This window comes from Mirounga leonina, unplaced genomic scaffold (genome assembly GCF_011800145.1).
Source record: "Mirounga leonina isolate KUSES-001 unplaced genomic scaffold, KU_Mleo_1.0 Mir_54, whole genome shotgun sequence".
Classification (NCBI taxonomy): Eukaryota; Metazoa; Chordata; class Mammalia; order Carnivora; family Phocidae; genus Mirounga; species Mirounga leonina.
In genome coordinates, this window is record NW_023270812.1 from 10,530,916 (window position 1) to 10,556,144 (window position 25,229).

General features: G+C 40.8%; 1 protein-coding gene across 7 annotated transcripts in view; it reads left to right on the top strand.

Annotated features, from left to right (window-relative positions):
- The first annotated feature begins 17 nt into the window (after positions 1 to 17).
- The window catches only part of LOC118001767 (afadin-like), a 100,885-nt gene continuing 75,673 nt past the window's right edge, over positions 18 to 25,229 (top strand). For 5 of the 7 annotated variants that reach the window (XM_034991901.1, XM_034991904.1, XM_034991907.1 and 2 more), the window contains exons 1-7: positions 18 to 239; positions 3,712 to 3,827; positions 5,704 to 5,867; positions 8,599 to 8,759; positions 15,083 to 15,240; positions 23,294 to 23,405; positions 24,513 to 24,680. In XM_034991901.1, coding sequence (XP_034847792.1) covers positions 65 to 239; positions 3,712 to 3,827; positions 5,704 to 5,867; positions 8,599 to 8,759; positions 15,083 to 15,240; positions 23,294 to 23,405; positions 24,513 to 24,680 — 1,054 coding nt within the window. In that variant the 5' untranslated portion in view covers positions 18 to 64. The remainder of the gene's footprint in view (positions 240 to 3,711; positions 3,828 to 5,703; positions 5,868 to 8,598; positions 8,760 to 15,082; positions 15,241 to 23,293; positions 23,406 to 24,512; positions 24,681 to 25,229) is intronic. The other 2 variants (XM_034991903.1, XM_034991902.1) reach the window with 2 other exon arrangements.

The window sequence follows — 25,229 nt, forward strand, 5'->3', positions numbered from 1 at the left end:
GAATGTTGTTTTTCCAAAAATGTATCTTTTTGTTTTCTTTTAGGATTTGGAGTTCCATGGAGTGATGAGATTTTATTTTCAAGATAAAGCTGCTGGGAATTTTGCAACAAAATGCATTCGGGTCTCTAGTACTGCCACCACTCAAGATGTGATCGAGACGCTGGCGGAGAAATTCCGGCCTGACATGCGGATGCTGTCATCCCCCAAGTACTCCCTCTATGAAGTGCACGTCAGCGGAGGTCCGTGCGCACACACATGGGGAGCTGGCGGGGTGTCCCCTTCTTGGATAGAGAGCTCCCAAAACACTTTTTGGTCCCCAGGGCAGCTCAGTCACAGCCCTGCTTTCCCGCAGGTCCTTCTCTTTCTGGAGGGGCTGGGGAGCATTTGACAGGCGGGCAAAATGTTTGTGTGTCTGCGAAACGTTCTTAGGAGATCTTGGCACACACATCTGTGGGAAGTTAGAATGAATGTGTTAATTTAATACATGTTTATTTCTTCAGAGATAAGTAGCATGACATTTCCTCATAAAATTAGCCAGGCGTTCCAGGCGTCGTACACACACTGATGATGCAATATGCTACTTGCTTTTGGAGCAATAGTTGATGTAACTCTTATGTGTCGAGTATAATATTACAATTAATTTTAACCCAGTTAAATATTATATGAGTATGAGTTATCAGTCTTACAAAAAATGAGTATTTTGTAATGTGAGATAGTATATTTTCATTATTATTTGGGAATAATTAGGGCATCTTGAGGAAATTGTCTTATGTAGTTAGTGATTTCTCCTTGTTTTTAATGTTTAAAATTTCTTAAAATATCCTATGTATCTATATCAAGTAGCAATTTTAAGTTGGACTGATTAGAAATGTAGAAATTTCTAAGAATTTTTTATGAGTGCTTTGGAAGTATTGAGTCACCTATAAAAAATACAAATCTCAATTAATGCAGCAAATAAAAGATTACATACAGCCCAAACCAAAATTTAATACCTGTTAAATTCCATCCCCAAGTCCTTGAACATAAGTTATCTGTCTTAACTTCAAAATGACAGCTCTCTGTGTATATTTGAAATTGGGTGAAAAGTTTTGTATTGTGTGGAATTTGGGTATGACCATACACTTTTTTCCCCAGTAGAATATCAGATAGGTCGTATTCATTTATTACTCTGTTAACGTTATGAGGGTATCCCACTACACAGATGATACCCAAACTGGATTTGACAACAGAGGATACTTCACTTTGGATGGTTTTTCTGAGGTTGGGTTTTTCCTTTACTCAGAATCATTAGAACCAGGTTATCGAGAAGAAAATACTCTCACTTCCAGACCTTTTTGTGTTTTCACTTTTTGGTCATTTGAAAACCACCAACTGAAGTCTTTGGAATAATATGTAAGATTGGAATTTGAGATCTTCAAATGGAATGACTTTGATTTTTTTAAAAGAAACTTTTTCTTTTAAATTTCCTTTAATTAAAAAGTAAACTATCTTACCTGTAAGGGGGTGAGAACAAAATGAAGGTGTGTGGAGAAGAAGGGGAAAGTCTCACCCACACCCTGAGGAGAGTGGCCAGGACATCTGGCTCTGTCCCGCACATGTCCGTGCTCATGCCGGTGGGTCGCACCTGTGCCTCAGACACGGGGAGAGCCCTTGTCTGCGTGTTCTCAGTTTTCAGGTCATGGAGCCCTTAGGGTGTCAGTGATTTTTCAGTGGTACCTCTGGGCCAAAGGAAATACCTAACATTTCATTTTATTCAGTAGTTCGATTCAGACAAGTTAGTATTTATGCTCTAACAACTTGGTAGATGTTTGAAAAAATCGTGCACATAAAATGAAAGGAAAACTAAAATTTTCATCCCTGATGGGGTTTTATGTGCCCTCATTTCCCATCCCTGCTGGTTTGGGCAGTGCTGCTGGTTTTGTCCAGCACCACGGAAATCCCACCTTGACATTGACACTGACGCTAGCAGAAGGGACGACGCGGTCCGGTGTGGGCTGGGGGCTGCCTGCGGCTAGCAGTTCACGCAGCATCTGCCCGACGCAACTGATTTCCCTGAAGATTTAAAATGCTCCTCCTCAGCGAGTGTTCAGGGCACCTCCCCTCATGCTTGTGAACTGTAGGTCCAGTGCGCTGAATCCCAGGCCCCAACCCGCACTCTACCACCAGGGAGACTCCACTCTTATCCTTCCTGTGTTTTAGGATTCCTTATGTGAAATCAACTGGGAAAATAGAAATTTTTGAATTTTGAAAGTTGAAAAAACAGGATTCTGCTGTTAAAAAACAATATAAGAACCTCTAAGGCAGAAAGATATCTTTTTTTTTTTTTTTTTAATTTTATTTTTTATTATTTATTTATTTATTTATTTGAGAGAGAGAGAGAGAAACAGCATGAGAGGGGATAGGGTCAGAGGGAGAAGCAGGCTCCCCGCCGAGCCGGGAGCCCGATGCGGGACTCGATCCCAGGACTCCGGGATCATGACCTGAGCCGAAGGCAGTCGCTTAACCAACTGAGCCACCCAGGCACCCGGCAGAAAGATATCTTAAAGTTATAAAGTTGTGGTAGGACCCTGACTGTATTTACATTTAATAGTTAGGCTCACATGCTTTAGAATACCTCACCCTTGCTTTTATTTGACTTTTATAATTTCGACTCCGTTGTTCTTAAAATTAGTTCTCTAAAAATATATTATGAAGGATTTTGATCTAGGACAAGCTTTGCAATAAGAAGAACTTGGTAATTTTGGTTTGTAGCAGGAATTTCAAACTTCATCCAGTCCCTAATTTATTGCTCTCATTTTCATTTCTCATATTTTCGGTTCATGAAATAATAAATTGGAATTTGTTATTACTGTATTATAATTAACATTGCTGTTTATATACAGTATTTAGTGAAAGCCTGTATAAGTCTATTTATCTTTTAAATTTGCCCCGTTAATTCCTGCTCCCTTTACCACAGTAGTTCTCCAGCTGGCCCCTACCTCCTGTATTTGCTGTGCTCATTGTAGACATCCTATAGACAGTTACACGGATGATCTTGGCCGACTGTAGGCTTCTAATAGGTGGCCCAGGTGTGCCAGGCCCTCAGGCAGCCTGTTCCATCACATTCCTGATCAGCATGCCCTGAGGCATGTTAGATGTGTAGCAAGCAAGGAAGGAATACTCTAAACCTAGCGCTGTCCTAACGAAGAGATGGGATGGTGGTTTCATGGTGGGACGTGCTGTGAGGGCTGGACCTGGTGAGTTTGGGAGATGAGAGATAGAAAGAAGAGTACAGCCGTTTTCGTGTGAGAAGGAAATCTCATAGGTCAACCGAACTCCTGTGTTACGTTAATGTTGTTTCCTTATTCTCCAGTTGCATATATGAGATAATTTGATTTACAGAATTAGGCTGATAGCAAAGCCCTATATATATATTTTTTTTCTAGTTTGTGTATCTCTCTTATTTTCCCAGTTTGGATTCTAAATGTTGTAAGGGCATTATCCCTGGTCAGTGTTTGGCACTGGGTACATGGTAGTATATATTATAGTGGCAACAAAATGGTAAATAATTAAAACTAACACATAACATTTTGAATTACATTTCAGCCTGTTAGTAAGTACTTGTGGTAATAAGGTATTAATATCTACAAAATTAAACGTATTTGAGAATGTTGTATTAGCTAGTGCCATTAAATAACCATGACTTAACTTTTTTCATTTCATGATTTGAAGAAGAAAGAAGATTGGATATAGATGAGAAACCCCTAGTTGTTCAGTTGAATTGGAATAAAGATGATCGAGAGGGCAGATTTGTTCTTAAGAATGAGAACGATGCCGTTCCTCCTAAGGTAGGATCCCTCCGCATCTCGTGCTGATGGTGTCCCGGGCCCAGGTCTGACCAAGATGAACATGAGACTGTGATGTTAGTTAGTGTATTAGAACTCCACTGAACTTTCCCGTTTGCTGCTTTTCCTAAATGACTTTTTTACCCACCTCCCAGAAAAAAATTGAAAGGAGTTCTACTTATCTCTGCTTCACTAACTAATCCCTAATATTGCTCTTTACTTTTGCAAAGAAGCATATGGAAGCTTGTGTTATTAGAAGATTTAATGATCAAGTAATCAGCTCCAAATTAGAAATTCAAACCGAATTAGAAGTTGAAAATACGTTTTAATAAGAACCCCAGCCTATTTTGTGTGGCTTTTCAGATACAACTTAATAAGGCACATTTAAAACCTTTTCTGTACTCTGTGTAAGATTAGAAGTTAGCCAACTGTCTGGGCTGATGTAATGCATTAGTGCGGTGATACCAGAGACCTTCTCCGGTGGTGGGGTGTCTGGAATTCCTGTGCCGCTGTGCTCACGTGGAACACTGTGAAATACAGATAAGATTTGAAACTCACTGCGATTTCTGTGCTAAATCAAGTGGCATCTTACACTAGAATTCATTCTGACAAGTGATAGCAAATGCAGAGGTCAGGAATACTTTGAGAAACATCTTCTGTTTATTTTCCTCAACAGATTGGGGAGAGAGTGCCATTGTCACTTCTGGAAACAGAAAATTTTTACTTTGTTTTGTGTGATGTTAGTGTTCCATGTTGAAGAGTTTTAGATCCACAAAATGTGTTCTTGGCCTTGGCTTTAGTGGCTTGGCATTTGTAGCAAATGCAAATACATATAAAGTAATAGTGAACATTTCTCTTTTTTTGGTCCATGTGGTATTTCATTTCTGCACCATGATTTCAGCTGTGGGCCAGAGATCCTCATTCATGTGGATCAGAGGTCTTATTCGGGTTAGGACAATGCTGACTTGGCTAGCAATGAAAATGGAAATGCTAACTTAGATAAAACAGAAGGTACTTTATTTCCCAATACAGTAACCGTTCCTCCGTGTTTTTCTTGATTCTTTGCCGGTCAGCCTATTAATTATACCAAAAAAATAATGTCTGTGTCATCTGCTAGCAGGCCATGTTGTAAATTAAGAATAAGCAAGCAGATAAACAAGATCTGGAAAAGAAATTAGAAGTTCTTGCACAAATAGTACTTATAATTTTGCTTCAAAAAAGCCAGTTTCTTACAGTATGCTTAACATTTCTTTTGAACTTAGAGAAAATATCTATAAAGTAGATGATGATTTAAGCAGTTATTTCCTTTTTTTTTTTTAGATTTTATTTCTTAGTGAGAGAGCAGGGGGAGGGGCAAAGGGAGAGGGAGAAGGACGAACAGATTCTGTACCAAGCACAGAGCCCAATGCGGGGCTCAGTCCCACAACCCTGAGATGATGACCCGAGCTGAAATCAGGAGTCCCACGCTCAACCGACTGAGCCACCCAGGCACCCCAGTTATTTCCATATTTTGATTAGACTTCTTTTTTAAAAGTAACTATGTAAATTATTTGGATTTTTATTTATTGAAAATCAGATTTCATGATTCCCACCCTAGTTTTCTTAGTGGGTTTGGTTTTCTGTTTGCTTGCTTTTCTGTTTGAATTGAGGTAAAATATGCACACGGTGAAAGGCACAGATCTTGGATGTATAATTCATTAATTAAGTTTTGCTAAGTACACACCTGTAACCATCAGCCCAGTCAAGGTAAAGGACATTTCCATCCCCCGGTTGTAGCTGGGTGTTGGCGTTAACACGTGAAATGAAGTTAGCTAAGCCATAGAGAGCTTTCTGTGGTTCTATGTAACAACCGCCATAGTGATGATGCTACTTTTATCAGAAGGCTCAGAGCAATGGACCTGAAAAACAGGAGAAAGAAGGTGTTATCCAGAACTTCAAGAGAACTCTCTCAAAGAAAGAAAAGAAGGAGAAAAAGAAGAGAGAAAAAGAGGCAGTGAGGCAGGCGTCTGATAAGGACGATAGGCCTTTCCAAGGGGATGACATGTAAGTAATTCTGGAAATACCTCCTATTTCCTTTTGCTCTAATAAGCTGAATGTTTCTAATGCAGCAGACCTCGTTAAATTACCAGATAAACTGTGAAGAGAACGAACATCCGTTACGAAGTTAATTTCGGTACCCTCTGGCTCTTGTGTTTGGGGAAGGTGGAGGGTCTCACCTGAGCAAGGTTTACGGCCCACCATACCTGTCTCGTGGGTTTGCTAATCCCAAAGAAGCAACCTGGTGAACAGTATTGTTTTTTCTGAGTAGACCATTGATGTCCGTGTTCTCTTCATCTTTGGCCTTTCGTTCCTGGCTTTTTTGGTCCTTAAGGCAGCAGTGCTTTCCTGCAGACCCTAACTGTGCTGAACACTTATCAGAGGTGGCCAAGAACAGCGAGAGGGGCAGCTAAGGTTCGAATGCACCATCTAGTTGACTCCAGCCCCGCCGGCTCCCATGCCTTACTTCGTCACACCAGCCCCATCTGAGTTGTACTTAGCTCTCGGAAGGCATTTGAACTTCTGACCGAGTCCGGCCGTTCGTTAGGCCAGCGTGCGTTGTGCCCTCCCTCCTAGGTGCCGCCTCGCCTTGCTGGGGACGGCAGCAGAGTGTCCGCACTGTCCTTCCAGTGCTAAAGTAGCGGCCATGCGTGTTAGGAAGCCAGAGCGTACGGATTGTCAGAAAGACAGACTAACCTGTCATCGCAGGAGCCCAAAGAGAGCCGTAGAGTTTTTGTTACTGGTTTTTTAAGATTTTATTTATTTATTGGTCAGAGACAGAGAGAGCACAAGCGGGGTGAGCGGCAGGCAGAGGCAGAGGGAGAAACAGACTCCTTGCTGAGCAGGGAGCCCGACCGCGGGACTCATTCCCAGGACCCTGGGAGCATGACCTGAGCCGAAGGCAGATGCTTAATGACTGAGCCACCCAGGCGCCCCTATAGTTTGTTTTTGATACACAAATATATACTATTCATATGTTTATGTAGAGTTTTTAAACAAATACAATCATAGGCTTTTAAAACTAGAGCTTTCCACATGATATTTTTCCACTAGAACGTATTCCATAAATGCATATATATTCACAATTATGTATTTTCACAAAAGTATGAATTTAAACGATTATGTAGTAATCTCTCATACAGCTTTTTCAAATTTTATCTCACTGGCCCCTTTTTGTGTGCTTGTAGGTAGTTCACAGGTTTTTTGGTCTTGCAAGTAATACTTCTGTGACCATCCTCGCTCTCCAACTCTGGGAGTGCTCTAGAAGACAGCTCAGGGGCAGCCTGAGGCCGCATACATCACCAGGCTGTCCCTGGAAGTGTCTTCCGGAGCCCACGAGCCTGCTCGCGTCCTCCCACCCTGAGAACTGTCATACACTCCCTTCTCCACAGTGTATAATACCTCCAATAACTCGAATTTATTTTATCAATTTATTTTATCTACCTATCAAGGTAGATGTCTTTTTACACATTCACTAACCATTTATATCCTGTTGTAGTGACTTCTTCAAGTCTTTGTTATTTGATACAGTGTTCTGTATCTTTTGAGGACAGTTAACTATTCCTTAGTTAATGATGTTTACTTTAGAGTGGAATCAAGCCCATTTTGGATTGCATCAAAGTGGGTTTAGGTATTAATCTGTCAGGCACTGATGTCTATGTAATGAGTGTAAACTCTTGAGTAAAGTGTTCCATAGTAAGGCTCTCTTTAGCATAAATAGAACTTGTATAAATATATTGCTTATACATGAAAAATATCAAAGAAAAGGAGCATTTGAAACTTAGGCTATAGTTTGTCCTAATTATCAGTTTAGTTTATCGGGTGATATATTGTCTGTGTTTAGAAAATTAGTTAACTTAAAATGAGTTAAGTTGTTCAATTTGGTTGATTCAAAGCTTGATTTTATGTTGTTAGAAAGAAGGAGCAGGGGACAGGGGGAGGGGCAGAGAGACAGACTCCCTGCTGAGTGCTGAGCCCAACACAGGGCTCAATCTCTCAGACCCTGAGATCATGACCTGAGCCGAAACCAAGAGTCAGATGCTCAACCCATTGAACCACGCAGGGGCCCCAATGCTTGATTGGTTTTTAATTAAATTATTTTTATGATTAAAAATGATATCATTAAAGTGTATCAAAATTTAGCCATTAGTCTTTCTTTAATAATGCAGTCTTCAGCTCCTCATTCTCTATAGTCAACTCCTTGTCAGAAGAACTGCTGGAGCATTTCCTTTTGAAAGTTTTAGCTTCAAGAAAGTGAATGTTGGTAAATCATTTAGTTGTTAAAAAATCATGCTATTTAAGCTCAACATTTACTGTAATTGTAGGAGAGATTTTTACTAAATAAAAGTATATTCGATCCGTTACTTCTTATGGTCGGAATGTTTTCTCACTCATTTGGTCTATTTTGGGAAAACACTGGTGGAAATTCCTGACATGTATAATTTATACATTTTTCTTTTAGCCTGATTAGTGAACCCACAGTAATTAAGTCACATAAACTCACCATGAGATTTTAATGATAAATTTCCCTTTAGTTTAGTGTGTTGCTTGTATTGAGAGGAACTTCGTTTTGTATCTGCAGAACTCGTCAGCACGTGGTCACTTGTCCCCGGCACAACTGTGCACGGGACAGAGCAAGTCCAGGGACATCCGCCACGGGGATGTGTGTCTGCTTACAGTGCAGTTCTTTCTAATATAACATTTAGAAAGTACTCTTGGTGCCTTTCTTTTCTTACAGTGAGAATTCCCGACTGGCTGCTGAGGTTTACAAAGACATGCCTGAAACCAGCTTTACCCGAACGATTTCGAATCCGGAGGTGGTCATGAAGCGTCGCCGGCAGCAGAAACTAGAGAGGAGGATGCAGGAGTTCCGGAGCTCGGACGGGCGGCCTGACTCAGGTACCCGCAGCAGGCGTCCCCTGCCGCTGACACGGACCCGGGCCTTGCCGCAGTAAAGGCACCGTGCGCCCTGGGGGTCTGCTCCAGGACCAGCTTTGCCTTAGGCACAGGAGTTCCGGTCACTTAGAGATAGGTTTAGTTACATATTTTTCCCCAGTGTGGCTCTTCCTTTTTTTGTTTTTATTTCTGAATTCTGGAAAATATATATGAAAGAAGACAGAAAGATACAATTCCCTGGGTACTTATTGCCCAGCTTCCATAACTAATAACTCGTGTCTCATCTCTGCTCCTACATGGATTGCTCCTGTTCCCAAACTGGACTATTTTGAAGCATATCCCAAATTTCTCAGTATTTCTTCTTATATTTCAATATATTTTCCTAGAGGTAAGGATTCTTGAAAAATAAAAACAGAAGAAACCACAGTCCCACTGTCACGTACAAAAGAATTGAAGCCAATTCCCTAATACCATCAGCTGTCCTGTCACTGTTCACATGTTCCTGACTGCTGCAGATTATTGTCCAGTCGCGTCGAGGGCCGGGTAGAACCTGCATGCGGCAACTGCTTGGCGTGTCTGTCATTCCGGGTCCTGATCCTGTCTCTTAGCTCACCTCCAGTGTGCTTCACTGGGCGTTTGTTTGGAAAACCTAGTAGGTTGTTTGTCTTGTAGATTTTGCTGACAGCATCCGGTAGTTTACCATTTTTTCCTCCTGCTTTCTCTGTTTCCTCCATTAGGTGAAGAGGCAGGTTTAGGTTTTTGGGGGAGAAGGGAGTGTGGCAGAAATACTTACCTTATGAGCATCCACAGGTGAGCAGTGTTCATGAAAGGTTTTCATGATCTCATGGAGTTAAAACTTCTCAGTATTTTTCCATCTGTTGCAGTTACTGTCCTTCTAACTCTTGAACTGTCTTTGAGACAGTGAGGATCTCTTCCACCTGGTGCCTCAGGCTTTCGCATGGCCCCAGTGGCCTTGGCGCATCTTCCTGTGTGACAGGACATCTAGGCTCACCTAGTGCATTTCTTGCCCCAGGCTAGGAAGCTGCTGTTTCTTCAAGGAGTCCTTGTTCTTTTTAGTGGGATAAGTATTTGATTGCTAAGAGTGCTCCTCCTTACTGGCTAGTGTTTGCTTTTAATCCTATTTAGTGGACAGAGCTGGAAATACTTTTAATCCCTTTTTTTTTTTTTTTTTACTACTTGGATTTCAGAAAATCTGCGTATCTTTTCTCTTACTCTTCTCACCTAACACCAATAACATAATTATTTGCTTTTCCCTATGATAAATAGTAATATGAAAAAAATAATGCTATTATTAACAAACAATATGATACTAAAAAAATTTTAAGCTTTTTGGGAGACTTGTCTGTGAGTATATATAAGGATGTACTGTCAAATTACTGTGTTTTGAAATCACAGAATTGATTACTGTCTATGTAGTTATATGCTCATATTGATTTATACTTAGGTTTGTTTTATTTTGCTTTTGATTTTAGAGGTTTGCTTCTTAAAAATTTAATGTACTGTAATAGTTCCCAAGTCAAATCTGCAAAACAAGGTATACGTAGAGAAGTTCAGCTTTTGTCCCTGTCAGCCCCTTTAATTAAATGGCAGCGTGCTGGGTACACTTTTCCCCCACCTTGTCTTCTCCAGTTACTGGCATACACTAGAGATTACTCTGTGTTTCTGAGGGAATACAGATTATAAAGAGAGTTAAAACAAATGACTTTATTGTTTTAGCTATAAATTGAACTTGTGTACTTTTAGCTATTTAGCTATTTGACATAAAACTTTTACTTGTAGTTAACCTATAATTATATTCAGCAAAGAAAATATTTGTTAGAAACTTTAAGTTTTGCTTGTTAAAAAATGATAGCATAAATCATTTTGAGTTTCAAAAAGAAGCCTTGTATGAGAGGACTGTATCACTGATCCAGCCTTTTCTACGAATGTCTGGACTCACAGGACCCACCCGCTCTGCAGTCCTTCCTAGCCTTATGCTCGTGGCCTGAGAACTGCTCGTGTCGTGTTGCGTCCTCTACACCTGTTAGCTTGCTTACTCGGTTTAGGGTTTTGAATGTTGGGACTGCCAGCGTTTCTCTAACTGTGGACCCCTCCTCCTCTTGAGTCCAAGCCTGAGTCAAAGGGTTTTAACCCCTACCCAGATCACGTTTGTAACTATAATCCAATATGTCTATGTGGCAGCAGGTCAGATCCGGCAAGGGGGGCTGTGTTGACACTCATATTACATTCATGCGAACAGCGTTCTTCGCTCTCCTTAGTAAGTCTCTCTCCTCTCCATTCATGAAGTTGTCTGTGGACCATGGTTCTGATAGGATATGCTCACTTGACAGAAACTGCCGGTGAGTCCATGTCTTCGGAACTGACACATATAGGGCACTCAGTGTAGCATTACCCACGGCCGCTAGCCCTGATGGAAGCTGGCTCCATCATATGTTTACTTTGATCCTCAGCGCCCTTCTGAGTCTTAGTTACGTGTTCGTGGGAGGTATAGTGTTAGTGATTCGAAGCAGCTAGGAGAGTGGGCTACTTATTAGTTCCATAATTAATGTAACAGGTTACCTCTGAGATCCAGGTGATGGTCTGTTTCTATATATGCTGTCTTGTTTGATGAAATATTCGAAATAACTTAGAAATATATGCACCAAGGAAAAAAAAAATGAAGAAGAGGGAAAGAAAATACAAAGATGAAGAAGAAGAAAGGTAATAAAATCTTTGAAAGAACAAGAGGAATGCTCAGAGATGCCTAACAATGCTGACCCTTCGCTTGACAGACCTGGAGGGATTCTCATAGGAAGGAGTTTGACATGATCAAAATGATCCTTTCCTCAGTGATTCCTTGAGGAATATTCATGTATGCTCAGGGACGTGTGAGTCATGATAAACATAGCTAGCTGAGAGGATCCATTTATTTTTGTAAGTAACTTAATAAAATATTTTTAGAGGAAATATGCTTTTAATGTGGATTAGGATGTAACATTTATATGTATTGTTACAGGAAACTGCATGTCACTTCAGGCTGTGCCCACAGTGAACCATATTTATTGGGAAAATTTGGGAAAATTGGATGGAAAAATTGGATATGATCTGTTAATGAGCTGCTGAAGAGTTTTAAGGTGGGGATTCAGAAGGGTTTTAATTAGCCTAAGCTTCAGGTCTGGAGTGGTTACTGTGGGAGCAGAATAGAGGATGGATCTGAGGGAACTGTGGTTGGAAATGAGTGCGTGCTCCCCACATGAGGGATGGGTTTCTGAGCACAGCTGCTGGGAGCGGCTGGTCAGACAGAAGCCGTGTACTGAAGCCTGGTGCAGACTGTAACACCTGTTTCCAGCCAGATGCATGTTGACGGATTGCAGTGAGAGAATATTTGGGAGTGGAAGACAGGTTTCGTGGAGCTGCTGGTGTGATCCGGGGGGTGTTCTGAGCTGGTGGTTGAGTGGCTTGAGACCAGGTTCTGCTCAGCAGTGTCACATGGAGAGAGAGATTTGGGAGTAATCTGTGGTTGCCAGACAGCAACACTGGGCATGGGTGAGATTCTTTTTGGTAGAAAGTATACAGGTAATAGAATTTAAGGGAAGGCCACTGTTAAGAGGAGTAGGCAAGGACAAGGGGGAAAAAAAAACCTCCAAAGAATTAGGAGGAAAACTAGCAGAACATCCAAGAAGTAGAGGTTAAAGAGATAGTTGGGAGCAGAAGGAACCTTTTTCTGTATAGACTCCCAGGAAACCCTAAAAAACTAAATATTATTAGCAAAATAGCTGTTTGTGGTTAATATTAAGGACGTCAAATATATTAAGTTTAGCTATTTTGTTTGTCTTTAATAAATGACTTAGAAAATATATTTTCATAACCTGTTATAGTTACTAGTTTGGCTGTTTCATTGGTAGAAAATACGGGGGACGTGGTCACATGTTGGTAAGGTTTCTGAGACTGACAGCTCGGTCTATTATTTTCCTGTCTGGTTAGCCTGAGGATTGGCTCCCTAAATTCTCATGAGCTGACTCACTACACAGCCGATCAGACCCCTAGCTTGTAAGAAGCTTGGACCCTGGACTTTGTAAAACCTTCTTAACACTTGGGCATATACACTTTGTGATCCTCAAAGTGTGGTTGGCCCCGAAATGCCCTGTGTATGTCAGTTAATGGGTTTGTGGCGCTATGTTTTGCCATAGCTGTGGCCGTGGATTTCTTACTGAGACATCGTTGGCAGCAGTGTGAGGCTTTTCTAGGAACCGTTTTGGGAGAGGCAGAGCACGGTGACAGGAATCCCGTAGTTGGGGTCCTGGAGAACTGCAGGCCTCGGTGTGCCCCTCTTCAGAGCGGGGTAGCGGTCCTGCTCATCCTCAGAGCTGAAGCGTAGATTCATACAAATCAATTTCAGTCCGTGGTAGGGATTTTAAATTGTTAGCTGCTCTTCTCTTCTCCTCTAGCAAATTGGGTGGTATGTATCTCTACGAGGAGGATACTGTGGTGTTAGGCTCATCAACTGAAAACCTTTTGAATTAGACTCCACACTCATTATACTAAAACCAAGTCAAGTTTTAGATATTCTAAAGCATTCAGATGGTTGCTAAAAGTCATTCCATCCAGTAACTAAGTTGATTTGGCCAGTGAATATGAATCTACAGCTACCTCATCATGTGTCCTTTAGAAGGAGTGCTGCTTAAAATCATGTTATCAAAAAAACAATAAATAAAATTATGTGATCTGTAGGAACCATACTGACTTTTTACATGATTTTCTGGTAAAACCTGACCTTAAATTTTTTCAGACCAAATAGTCTTTCATCCTCTATGATCTGTAACTTCGGGATTGTAAAGTACTTGTCTTGGCTTTTAGCAGATGCAGAGTTTTCCAGAAAAATTAAATTTCTCACCATTTGCATTTTTTGTAGCCATCTCATCAGCTTTCAAAACAGGTGGTCTGGTTTGCTCTTTGGTTGTCTAAAGCACACAGACATGTTACCTCAGTCTACAAAATTGTTTTCTGCTCATTCTTTTATACATGTTTTTCTTATAAATTAATTCAAATATGCATCTGGAAGTAGAGTGTATTAAATCAGAAGGGAATGCATTTGGTAGAGTGGGATATGTGTTTCAAAACTGGCCTCCCGGGGCGCCTGGGGGGCTCAGTCGGTTGGGCGACTGCCTTCGGCTCAGGTCACGATCCTGGAGTCCCGGGATCGAGCCCCGCATCGGGCCCCCTGCTCGGCGGGGAGTCTGCTTCTCCCTCTGATCCTCTTCCCTCTCGTGCTCTCTGTCTCTCATTCTCTCTGTCTCAAATAAATAAATAAAATCTTTAAAAAAAAAAAAACAAAAAACTGGCCTCCCTGCTTGGGCTGTCGTCCCCGACTGCAGCTGTTTTTTACCTAGAAGCCGGGGCCTCTTCAAGAGCATGAGGGGTATTGTGCGTGCTCCTTACACACACAGGCATGGGTTCGCTTTTTTTTGCGTGTGCGCACGCACAGAGCCAAAGCCTCCCAGTGGCTCCCACTTTACCTAGAGTCAAATCCAGACTCTCACGATCGTGGTCTGGCCTCGGCCAGTCTCACTACGTTTCCCTCTTTTCACCTGGGGTTCATCTCTGGCCGGTGAGCCCAGCCAGACCCACGCCGGCTGTAGGCCTTAGCACCTGCTTGTCGCTCTGCCCAGGAAGCTCTTGAGGTGGCCATGAGGCTGCTGCGTGTCCCTCAGGGCTCGTGGCAGGTGTTCATCTTCACGGAAGGCTTTACAGTCCCAGGAGCTTCCTAAGCTCCTGGTCATTTTCTTTCTTACAACCCTGCTTGTGTTTTCCACAACATGACCACTATCTGATTTGTTTGTTTTCTCGTTAGTCTTTTCCTCCTGCGCCCCACAGCTACTCTGTAAGCTCTTTACAGGCAGGGACACTGACCTGTTCATCGCTGTGTCCTCAGCATTGGAACATGTCCGTGTGAGTTTGTATGTGGTTAAACATGTTGACAGGCAGCGCTGTCAAAACACTGTGGAGTTTCTTCCTTTTCTCATCCTTTACCCATAGTGAGAATCAGCTCATCATTATAAAAACTACTTGGGCTTGAAGAGAGGACAGGAAATGTCTTTGTCAACAGGATTATTCTCTGTAGCAAAGTGTTGGTAGATCAACAAGTGTCTGTAGGTGAATGTTGTCTAACAGGACATGAATGTAGAAGTATTACACAGATTCCATCTTTGTACTCCTTGCAACTGGAACTTAGGTGCCCTTTTTTAAAGTGATCATAGTTGTTAGCTATCTTTGTTACTGGAATAAAATAAAGTAGTGCTCAGAGGTGTCAAAATGTTTTTTTTCAGGTGGAACATTGAGAATTTATGCAGATAGTTTAAAACCAAATATTCCCTACAAGACAATCCTGCTGTCTACCACAGATCCTGCAGACTTTGCTGTGGCTGAAGCTTTAGAGAAATATGGTCTGGAAAAAGAAAATCCTAAGGATTACTGCATTGCCCGGGTAAGTAACTATCAAATCAGAACTTACCAGTATTACACATGCTACAACTTCACATTTAAGCAGAAAGATATTCTTTAAATCAAGTTAAATGTAGGGTAATTTTCTTCCCATGGTACCATTTAAAATGTAATAAATGGAAACCTTGTCTTAAATATGTATAAAAAACGAACATTGTCCTTTCCATTACAAAAGTAATAAATAAATATAAAGTAAAAAAGTATAAAAAGGTGACTTGAAGAAAATAAAAATCACCCATAATTCTAATACCAAAGGGTAACCCCTATTAACATTTATATATATGACAACATATATATATAACATTATATATATATCTCTTTAGTTCCTGTTTTGCATATATAGATAACTTAATATTTTTCAAGTGTTTTTCTAATGGTTTTACTAAGATACATCATGAAGATTCAGCTTCCAAATAAAAACTCCAGTTTGCTGTTCTAACTAGCACTTGGTGTCTACATTTAGTCATCATCCCCGTCATTTCTTGCAGATAAAAGACCGTGTATCTTTCACCCAGTTCTCACAAGGACAGTGAGCTCTTCTTCCTCAGAACTGAGCGGTCGCATTAAGTAAAATCAAGCAGGTTTTCTCTTCTGAGACAGACTACCTGGACAATTCTTAACCCTGAAGTGTGTGCTGGCTTCTTCATTACCAGGATTTCCCTGTCAAATCGCATTGGCACTGGGGTTTGACAAGAGATGTCTTCCTTTCCTCATCTTAGCAATCGATAACTAAATCATAAAACAGTGTGGTTCCTCATGTCAGGCCCCCCCTCCCCCCAGGATTACCGAGGAATGGTTGCAGTGCGGTAAACTGCATGTACTTACCTCTGCGGCCTTGCTAGGGCTGGTGCACCAGCCCAAGGGACACCTCGTCACCTGCAGAAGTCTCCGTGTGCCTCTGTGTGATGCGTCCCTTCCTCCTCCCCCTTGCCCAGGCAGCCACTGGTTTGCTTTCTGTCACTATAAAGTACTTAGATTTTGTAGAATTTTTATGTAAGGAGCCTTATATAGCGTGTACTCTTGTTGCTTGCTTTCTTGTACTCAGCGTAACAATTTCAAGTGTGCTTGCATGTATCCATGCTTGTCCTTTTTGTTGCTGTGAGTGGTATTTCATTATATGGATATTTCCAAATTTATTCATCTCCTTACCTATTGATGGACATTTGGGTTGTTACCAGTTTTTGGCTGTTAGAATAAAGCTACTGTGAGCATATGTGTGCAGGTCTTCTCACAGACAGACGTTTTTCCTCGAGTAAAGTGTTTGTGCAACTGAAGAAACTTTGAAACTGTATTCCAAAGTGATTATATCATGTTCCATCTGCATCAGAAGTTTGTGAGAGCGCCATATTTGATGTGGTCAGTTATTTTAAATACCAGCCGTTTTGATAGGTTATAGTGGTATCTCGTTGTGGAAAACATTTTTAGGGGCTCCTGGGTGGCTCAGTCGTTAAGTGTCTGCCTTCGGCTCAGGTCGTGATCCCGGGATCCTGGGATCCAGCCCCCCATCGGGCTCCCTGCTCAGTGGGAGGGCTGCTTCTCCCTCTTCTCCTGCCCCTGCTCCCTGCTCATGCTCGCTCTCTCTCAAATAAATAAAATCTTTAAAAAAAACTTTTTTAAATTTCCCTGTTGAGAGAGATATATCAAGTCCTTTGTATGATACATATGTTGTGTATATTTTTTCCTCGTCTGTGACTTGGTTTGCCTTTTCGTTTTTTTTTTTTTTTAAAGATTTTATTTATTTATTTGAGACAGAGAGAATGAGAGAGACAGAGAGCACATGAGAGGGGGGAGGGTCAGAGGGAGAAGCAGGCACCCTGCCGAGCAGGGAGCCCAATGTGGGACTCGATCCAGGGACTCCAGGATCATGACCTGAGCCGAAGGCAGTCGCTTAACCAACCGAGCCACCCAGGCGCCCCTGCCTTTTCATTTTTTAAATGATGCCCTTTAGAGAACAAATTTTGTTTTATTTTTGTGGAAGTCAACTTTTTTGTTTTTAGCATTCCTTTGTGTTCTATAAAAGAATGTGTCTCTTCTGAGGTTCCACATACTTTCCTCCTCTGTCTTAATATTATTTTTTAAAGATTTTATTTATTTGAGAGAGAGCGAGCAGGAGCAGAGGGGAGGGGCAGAGGGAGAGGGAGAAGCAGGCTGCCTGTTGAGCAGCTCCCTCCCAGGACCCCGGGTCATGATCTGAGCAGAAGTTGGATGCTTAAATGAGACACCCAGGTGCCCCTCCTCTTTTGTCTTATAGAAGTTTTATAGTTTCAGTTCTTACACTTAGGTCTGTATATTCCGTTTCAAGTTAATTTGTGTACGGTGTAAGATCAGGGTAGATGTTCATTTTTTTCCATGCAGATACCCAGTTGATCCAGCACCATTTGTTAAAAAGGCTTTCTTTTCTCCCAATGAGTGCTTTGACATCTTTGTTGAAAATCAGTTGACCATATATATATATGTGGTTCGATTTCAGGAATCTGTTCTGTTAATCTGTATGTCTTGTATCTTTTTCTGAGCATTAAGCTGTATTGATTACTTTAGGTTTTATAGTAAGTCTTAAAGTTTTACTGTGTAAAGTAAGTCCCAATTTTGTTGTTTATGTTTTTGATTTTAAAAATTGTTTCTGTTATTCTAGGTCATTTGTGTTTCTGAAAAAATTTCAGAATCAGCTTGTCAGTTTGTACACAGAAGGTGCTGGAATTGTGACTGGGTTGGCATGGGTTCTGCAGATGAGTCAGAGAGACGTCCACCCTCGAAGTGTCCAGTTTGCCAGGCTGCGAACACAGGGCGCCTCTTTGTTGATGTGGTCTTTGAGCCCCAGCAGTATTTTGTAGTGTTCAGTGTAGAGGTCTTAGACCTCTTTTGTTAGCTATAGATGGAATTAAATAAAAGGGCTTGTTGCGTTTTATGAATTTTTTCTTTTTGCTGAAAAGCTAAGAAGTTTTATTCAATTAGAAAAACTATTTGGTAGATCTACAATTTTATGAATATAGCTCAGGTTTTAGCTGAAAAGAAAACAGATTTTTTTCCCCATTAAAATGACAATAAAGAAATAAAATCTGTATAAATGCACAAGAACAAAGAGAATGAAAGAAGAGATGGCAAAAGAGCAGAGTTGTGAATGAAATTCTGGAGGAGTAAATGACTGGTATCCCACTTGTTGGGCCCAAGGAAACCTGCAGAGAGAACCTAGCAGGAAGAAACTGGCCGAGTGTCCACATCACAATCCCCAGCAGACTCAGGAACGAGGGGCTGTAGCACATGCTTCAACAACATTGAAGTTGGGCTAAAATCAAATTGGGTTGAAAGTTTTCCTAAGAAGTGGCAGGCTCCACCAGATTCTCTTCTCCATCCCCGCTACTGTGTCATCTCTCCATCTGAAGGCTGTGATGGAGGTGACAGGGGAGGAGGCCTTGCATTTAAGGGTAACAGGAGTAGCAGGGTATGGCAAGGGTCTTTACTGAAGATGGGAGGGTGAAGTAGAAGCGCTTCCCAGGACACTGACAGCCAGAAGATTTGAGGATTTCTCCCAGAAGGCACCCTCCCGCCAAGGGACAGAGATCTATATGGAAACTGACCTGTGGAAGCTCAATCCGGTAACCTTACTCAGAGGGCTCCCGACAATAATCCTTGCCTCTCACCTTGAACTTTCTTTTGCCTCACTGTCGAATGTGAACTGATGGCCAAGCATCAACAGACATTTGAAACACCTTTAAAATGAAAGACAGACCAACACAAATAGGTAAAAGAACCTGGTCTTACTTCATGGATGCAACAAGGCAGAAAGCAGGTGGACGTTTTCAAAAAGAGAGACTCAGGGAGAAGGAAGACGGTGTGTCTGTGGAATAAGACCACAGTGCTGTCACGAGGGACACTTGGAGAAAGGGACCTTGGAAATTTAAAATAGAAGTCAGTAAGGGATAGGAAAAAATGCCAGTAGAAGGGGTGGAAGATAAAGTTCAAGATATCTGCCCAAGTGTAGAACAGAAAGAAAAGAGAAAAAGGGGCGCCTGGGTGGCTCAGTTGGTTAAGCGACTGCCTTCGGCTCAGGTCATGATCCTGGAGTCCCGGGATCGAGTCCCGCATCGGGCTCCCTGCTCAGCAGGGGGTCTGCTTCTCCCTCTGACCCTCTTCCCTCTTGTGCTGTCTCTCACTCTCTCAAATAAATAAAATCTTTAAAAAAAAAAAAGAAAGAAAGAAAAGAGAAAATATCGGAAAGGTCATCTTGTAGAATACCTAGCACTTAGCTAAATGAGGGCCAGAGAGAGAAAGCAAGAGGACATGGAGAGAGAGAGAAGTTATCAAGGAAATGTACTAGAATGTCTCCCAGAACTGAAGGGTTTGAGTTTCTAGCTCAAAAAGGGCCCACTGAGTAATGGTACAGTTACTTCAAAAAAGAGCCAAACCAAGGTGTATTATTTTGAAAATGTAGAAAACTAGAGAAAAGAGAATAATGATTCCAAAGAAAAAGATTCCAGTTGCATATAAAGGATCTGGCGGAGGGGGGTGGGCAAGATTGGTGCCAGTCATTTCAGCATAACCATGGAGTCTGGAATACATGACATGACATAGTGCTTTCTGATTCAGAGTGAAATGATTTCCAATCCAAACTGTTGAGTGGTAGATGGGTGGAACAAAGACATTTCAAAACTCCCAAGGCAAAATTTACCACCCATTCAGCCTTTCTCAAAAAGGTACTGGAGGACATCCTCCAGCAAAATAATGGAGTGGGCCAAGGAATAGAAAGGTACAGACTTCCCGAATAGGATCTAGCACAGGAGGTCATCCCGAGGGTGATGAAGAAGGATAGAGTCTGGAAGATGTCTGTCTGTGCGGTCATCCTACATAGCACCCACTGCACGGTGGAGAGCGTGTATGAGACTGAAAACTGTTTATAAATGAGGTGATAAATGTTAGTTATACTGTCTAAAACAAATGGCCAGTAAATTCCTGAGTGTGTTTCTGTGGGGATGTTTTTTCAGTTCTGTGTTACAGCAATAAATAAGACGCAAACTAAACACCCATTACTAAAGGAATGTGTATGCCATTGGATACCTGTTGCTATGAAACATTATTAATTAAATCTGCACCAGTTGACTTGGAGATAGATACATTTCATAAAATACCCCAGTTTTGGAAAAACAGTTACCATAAAGTAAAACGGAACAACACAAGTCTTTTGTCTATGCATACATGACCATAGAGAAAGATAGATGCCTAGGAAAAATACACAGCAGTTTACCAGTTACCTATGTGAAGGGAAGAGGGAAGAAAAGAAGACTCTGAAATACACGTGTGATTCAGATGTGAGCCCTCTTAACGCGAGATAGATAGACGCATAAAGATCATTACTGAACGCATGATTGTAAAAACAGTCATCTCACAATGGGTTTGTTTTTTCCTTCCTTATGCTTTTCTATATTGCAGTTTTTTATAGTGAGCCTGTATTATTTAGAACCCCCACCCTCAAAAAAAATACCCCAAAGCTCATTTCTTTGTGGGGTGAGGAAAGATAGGTGATCACGAGTGTTTGTTTTTTGATATGCTCTTTCATTTCCTTTGGTCTCACTAAGAGCGTAAGAAATGGTATTGATAAATTAGAAGGGAAAGTGATGCTTCTGAAATCAAAGATATATTTTATACTGGATTTCTGGCGAATAGGGTTCATAGATAAAGAAACAGTATCCTGAACTGAAATTCTACCCTACTTTGGGGGGGTGGAATTCGTGGGGTGAGGTTGGGAGAATAGGTAATCAAGTTAATCATGCATTGCCTCTGAAGGGGAAATACTTCAGATACAGGACATTCTGGTGCATTTTCCTCCTGGCGGTTAAGTACGAAGTAGAGGAGAACCCTCTTGTAATGCTGGTGAGATCGTTGCTTTTCTGTTCAGGAGGAAAACATAGTGAGCATTACTGTATATCTGGGAAGTACACTTGTGCCTCTGGAGTAATTGGGCCCGTGGAGAAGGATGGATTTGGATGCATGTTCCTTATGGTTTTTGTTAGTCATGGCTGTAAAAAGTGTTCTGGTCAGAATAAAATCAGTAAATCAGTGGTGTGCATATAGGGTCGGCTTGGCTGAGCGGAAACCTGACCCTCTTCCAGCTGCGCCCCTGCTAGTCTTTGAGCACCCAGGGCAGGAACTTGGTTACCAGCGCCTAGCCTTGCGTGCGAGACTTGGGATTGCTCAGCTGTTTGCCAAGGGAATGTTTTTGTGTAAGTGTGTGTGAATCTATTAAATAATACTCATCAGTTCCATACAAAGTTGCATTTGATACATTGTGTGGTAATGAACTTGATCGTTTTTTCCCTTTCATTAATTTCTGCCATACTTTTACTGATGAAATTCAAACGTGAAAGGACACCTAATCGGGGTCATGAAGTTACAAAAGCCTACTTTGGGCTGTAGTGACAGACCTTTTTAAAGTCATTTGATGTTTTCTTTTGAGGGTCTCCTTCTTTGGGTTTTTTCTGTTCTATGATGTCCTTGCAAATTCTACTTCACAAACTTAGGGAGTACAAATCAGGAGTTGACTATTGTTTTAATCTTGAATTAGATAATCTTCGTTCTCTTGGTTTGCCATCTTATCAATTATGTAAGAGGTAGCGCTTCCATATTCATTCATTCAGTGGTTATTTTAGCTATTTGTTCAGTAAATATTTAAGTTCCTCTTACTCGTTCATTACTCTGTTGGGGTACAAAAGCAAGGACTGTCTCTGAAAGAACTTCACTAAAGGGGGACAGAGAAGCCGGGAGTGAGACACGCAAAACAAGGAGCACTGGAGTGAGTGTGGTGGTCAGGGAAGGCTTGCTGGAGGAGCTGTTGTTGAGCTAGACATGGATGCTGGGAAACGAACCTTTTAGGCTCAAGAGATCATCGACAGGTGGAACTCATGGCTTAGTCTGAGAGCTCTGAGTAGTGCCTGGGATCTGCCTGGGATCTACCAGGGTGCGTGACAAAAACTGGGGCAGGAGAGGGACGAAGGTCAGGTTTTGAGCTGTGTGTGTTCTAAGCCCAAGGTACTAAATTCAATACAAAACAGTACAAGAAAAGATTAATTACTTTAGCGGGACAGTGTATTGTAATATATTTTTCTTTTTCAGGTAATTTGATGTAGTGTAGAAAGAAATTACAGGGTTCTATACAAGAGTCTCATCTATTTGGTATATGAATATGATGATGTATTTGGTTGGTAAGGTTTATTGAGATAACATTGTAGTACCGTAGGTTGAAAATAATGTTCAGATGCCAGTGGCTTGGCTTCTTCTCCTATCTTCTATAATCATGTTTTGGTTTGCTTTAATACTAAAGTAGAATGAAGGAAGGGCAAAAGTCCAGCAGGTGCATGAGATTATTGGGCTACTGTCACCTAGATTCTCCCTCTGTATTACTGGGGGCTTTCCCAGATGATTAAGAAAATTGTTTGGCTATCAGAAAAACATAAAAGTTAATACAGCATTATGAGTTTTAAGAGTGTCTTTGAATGTAGTGTTTTAAAACAGATGCTTAAAAACATTTGTTGAATGAATAGTCCTGTGGTATAGCTAAATGATCTTATTAAAATTTAATCATAAAGACCGATTATCTACAAGAAAAAGAATGCTATGCTTTTTCGTTGTTAGGTGACAGTTATCCTGAGAGACCTCACATTAGATGAAACTATAAAAACAATTATTTGATGATGCAAGGAAAGTGGATTAGGGACCAGAGACTGAGCAGTAGTGGAGAGATCTTTCCTTAAAAATTACAGAAATTACTCACAGTTTGACCATTACATACCATCCTTCCCTATAAGAGTTTGTTAAAAAACAAACAAGCAAAAATTACTCCACTAATTCTTTTTGGGGGCCAGAGAGGGAGGTAGATAAAAACAGTGAAGCTTTTTATTGGAAGCTGTTGTCCTTCACTTTCGTTGATTAGTTGGAGAATTGTCTGTAGTGTTTGATCATTTTAATTTTACTGTGACTTTATTTACAATAAATTCTGTTTTTTTTACTTTTTAGGTATAGCACAGTTAATTATTTTTCCCTTTCAGGTTATGCTTCCTCCTGGAGCCCAGCATTCTGATGAAAAAGGTGCTAAAGAAATTATCCTTGATGATGATGAGTGTCCTTTACAAATCTTCAGGGAATGGCCAAGTGACAAAGGTAAAGGGTAATTATATTTGTTAAAGAATTACTTATATGATACATTAAATTTCTGCCGGATATGTTAGTTGTTTAACTGTGAGGATGCTGGGGAGCGTGTGTGGCAGGATTTGTTGGTTGTGTGTGTTTGTGTGTGTGTGTGGCTGTTTGCTGTATAGTTTTTTAGCTCCTTCCTAGACTTGACAGATGTTGTCCTGAGGGCCACACTCCGCTTGTGTGAGTTTGGGGTGTAGACCTGGAACAGGCTGTCCCGCCGTAAGAGGAGAACCTTGTCTGGAAGGAGCAGGGCGGGGGTTCCGCACTGTGTCGGCCAGTGCAAGAGCACTGTTCTCTGTCAGTGGCAGGGTCCTCTCCACCCTGAGCGCTTGTGACGGGGACGGTGACCTGCAGCCTTAGAGATTCTCCAGGAATTTAGTCATTTCAAATGAGAAATCCAGACTTTTCACCATTCAGTTTCCCCTGATTATTTCAGAGCAGTGAAGGTTGAAAGCTGTGTTTTGATGAAATCTAGTTTTCTTGCTTTCAGTTTCACACTGTAAGCTGTGTGTCCTTGAGTAGAGGCCTTTGCGTAATGAAGACATACAAATTGATTGCCCATTCATCGTATCAGTAATGTAGACTGGTAGTTTAAAGTGTACATTTGCTTAGTCTACCTCTTTATAATATAAATTCAGATTGCTTTGAATTCTGAGTTAATTCAGTTGAGTTAAAATCAGGTCAACTAAAAATATATATGTATATATATATTTGTGTATGCATGTGGTGTGTGTGTGTGATTGTATTTATTGATCATAGGGTTGCTTACCAATATGAACATTGATTTGTTCTTAAACTAATGCTGTGTTGTTTTCAAGCATGTAATGTGCTTTGGTAGTTGTTAATTTAAAATAATCTTTGGAAATTGCTAGTAGAATTTTTCAGAACACAAGTGACTAATACTTCCTCTACTGAGTAAAAGTATAAATTGGTTAAGCCTTCACTCAATCACTCCTTGGGAGATGTTAAATTATATTTTCTTGGTAAATCTTAGAAGAGTTGACGGTGAATCATTTGGCCACGTATGCTGATTTGAGTGTGCTTGATGATTGACAATGTGCACTGTTCTAGGGGTTTTAGTCTTTCAGTTGAAGAGGAGGCCACCAGACTATATCCCAAAGAAAACTAAGAAACATGTCGATGGGAAGCTGGTGAAGGGCAAGGAGAGAGCGGAGGGGTCGGGCTACGGCTCTGCGCTTCCGCCCGAGAAGCTGCCCTATCTAGTAGAGCTAAGCCCAGGTGAGAAATACTATCAATATGCATTGTTCTGTCCTCAAATGTTTATGCTTTTAATGAATTTTATTTAAGTATCCTTTCTGTTGGCTGACAACCCTTTTTTAGACCATTTATTTTTTTAAAAAAGTTCTTATATTTAAAAAGAACCAGAACCTTAAGGTCACAGGATATGTATATTTATGCATAAAAATAGAGTTCACATGGACAAAAACGAATATTGAAAAACAAAATTTAAAATAGTGAATATGGAGAGTTTAAGAAGAAGTTTAAATGATCCACTTTTAAAATTTTTTTCCAAAAATAACCTATAAAATACTTAACCTAAAAAATGACAAACTGAAATGTACTCTGAGGGCAAATTTAATAGAAGCAAGTGTGTGCGTGTATATTTACCATACTATTGTTTAATGTATGAACAGTGTCTGAGAAGGTATCTTTAAATTTAACAGTACATCTAAGAAATCCCATCTGTAAGAGGAAGGAGATTTGTTCGGTTTTAAAATCATAATAGACTAAGTTTATTTTCATGTTAGATACTTCTTTTTAGAGCTC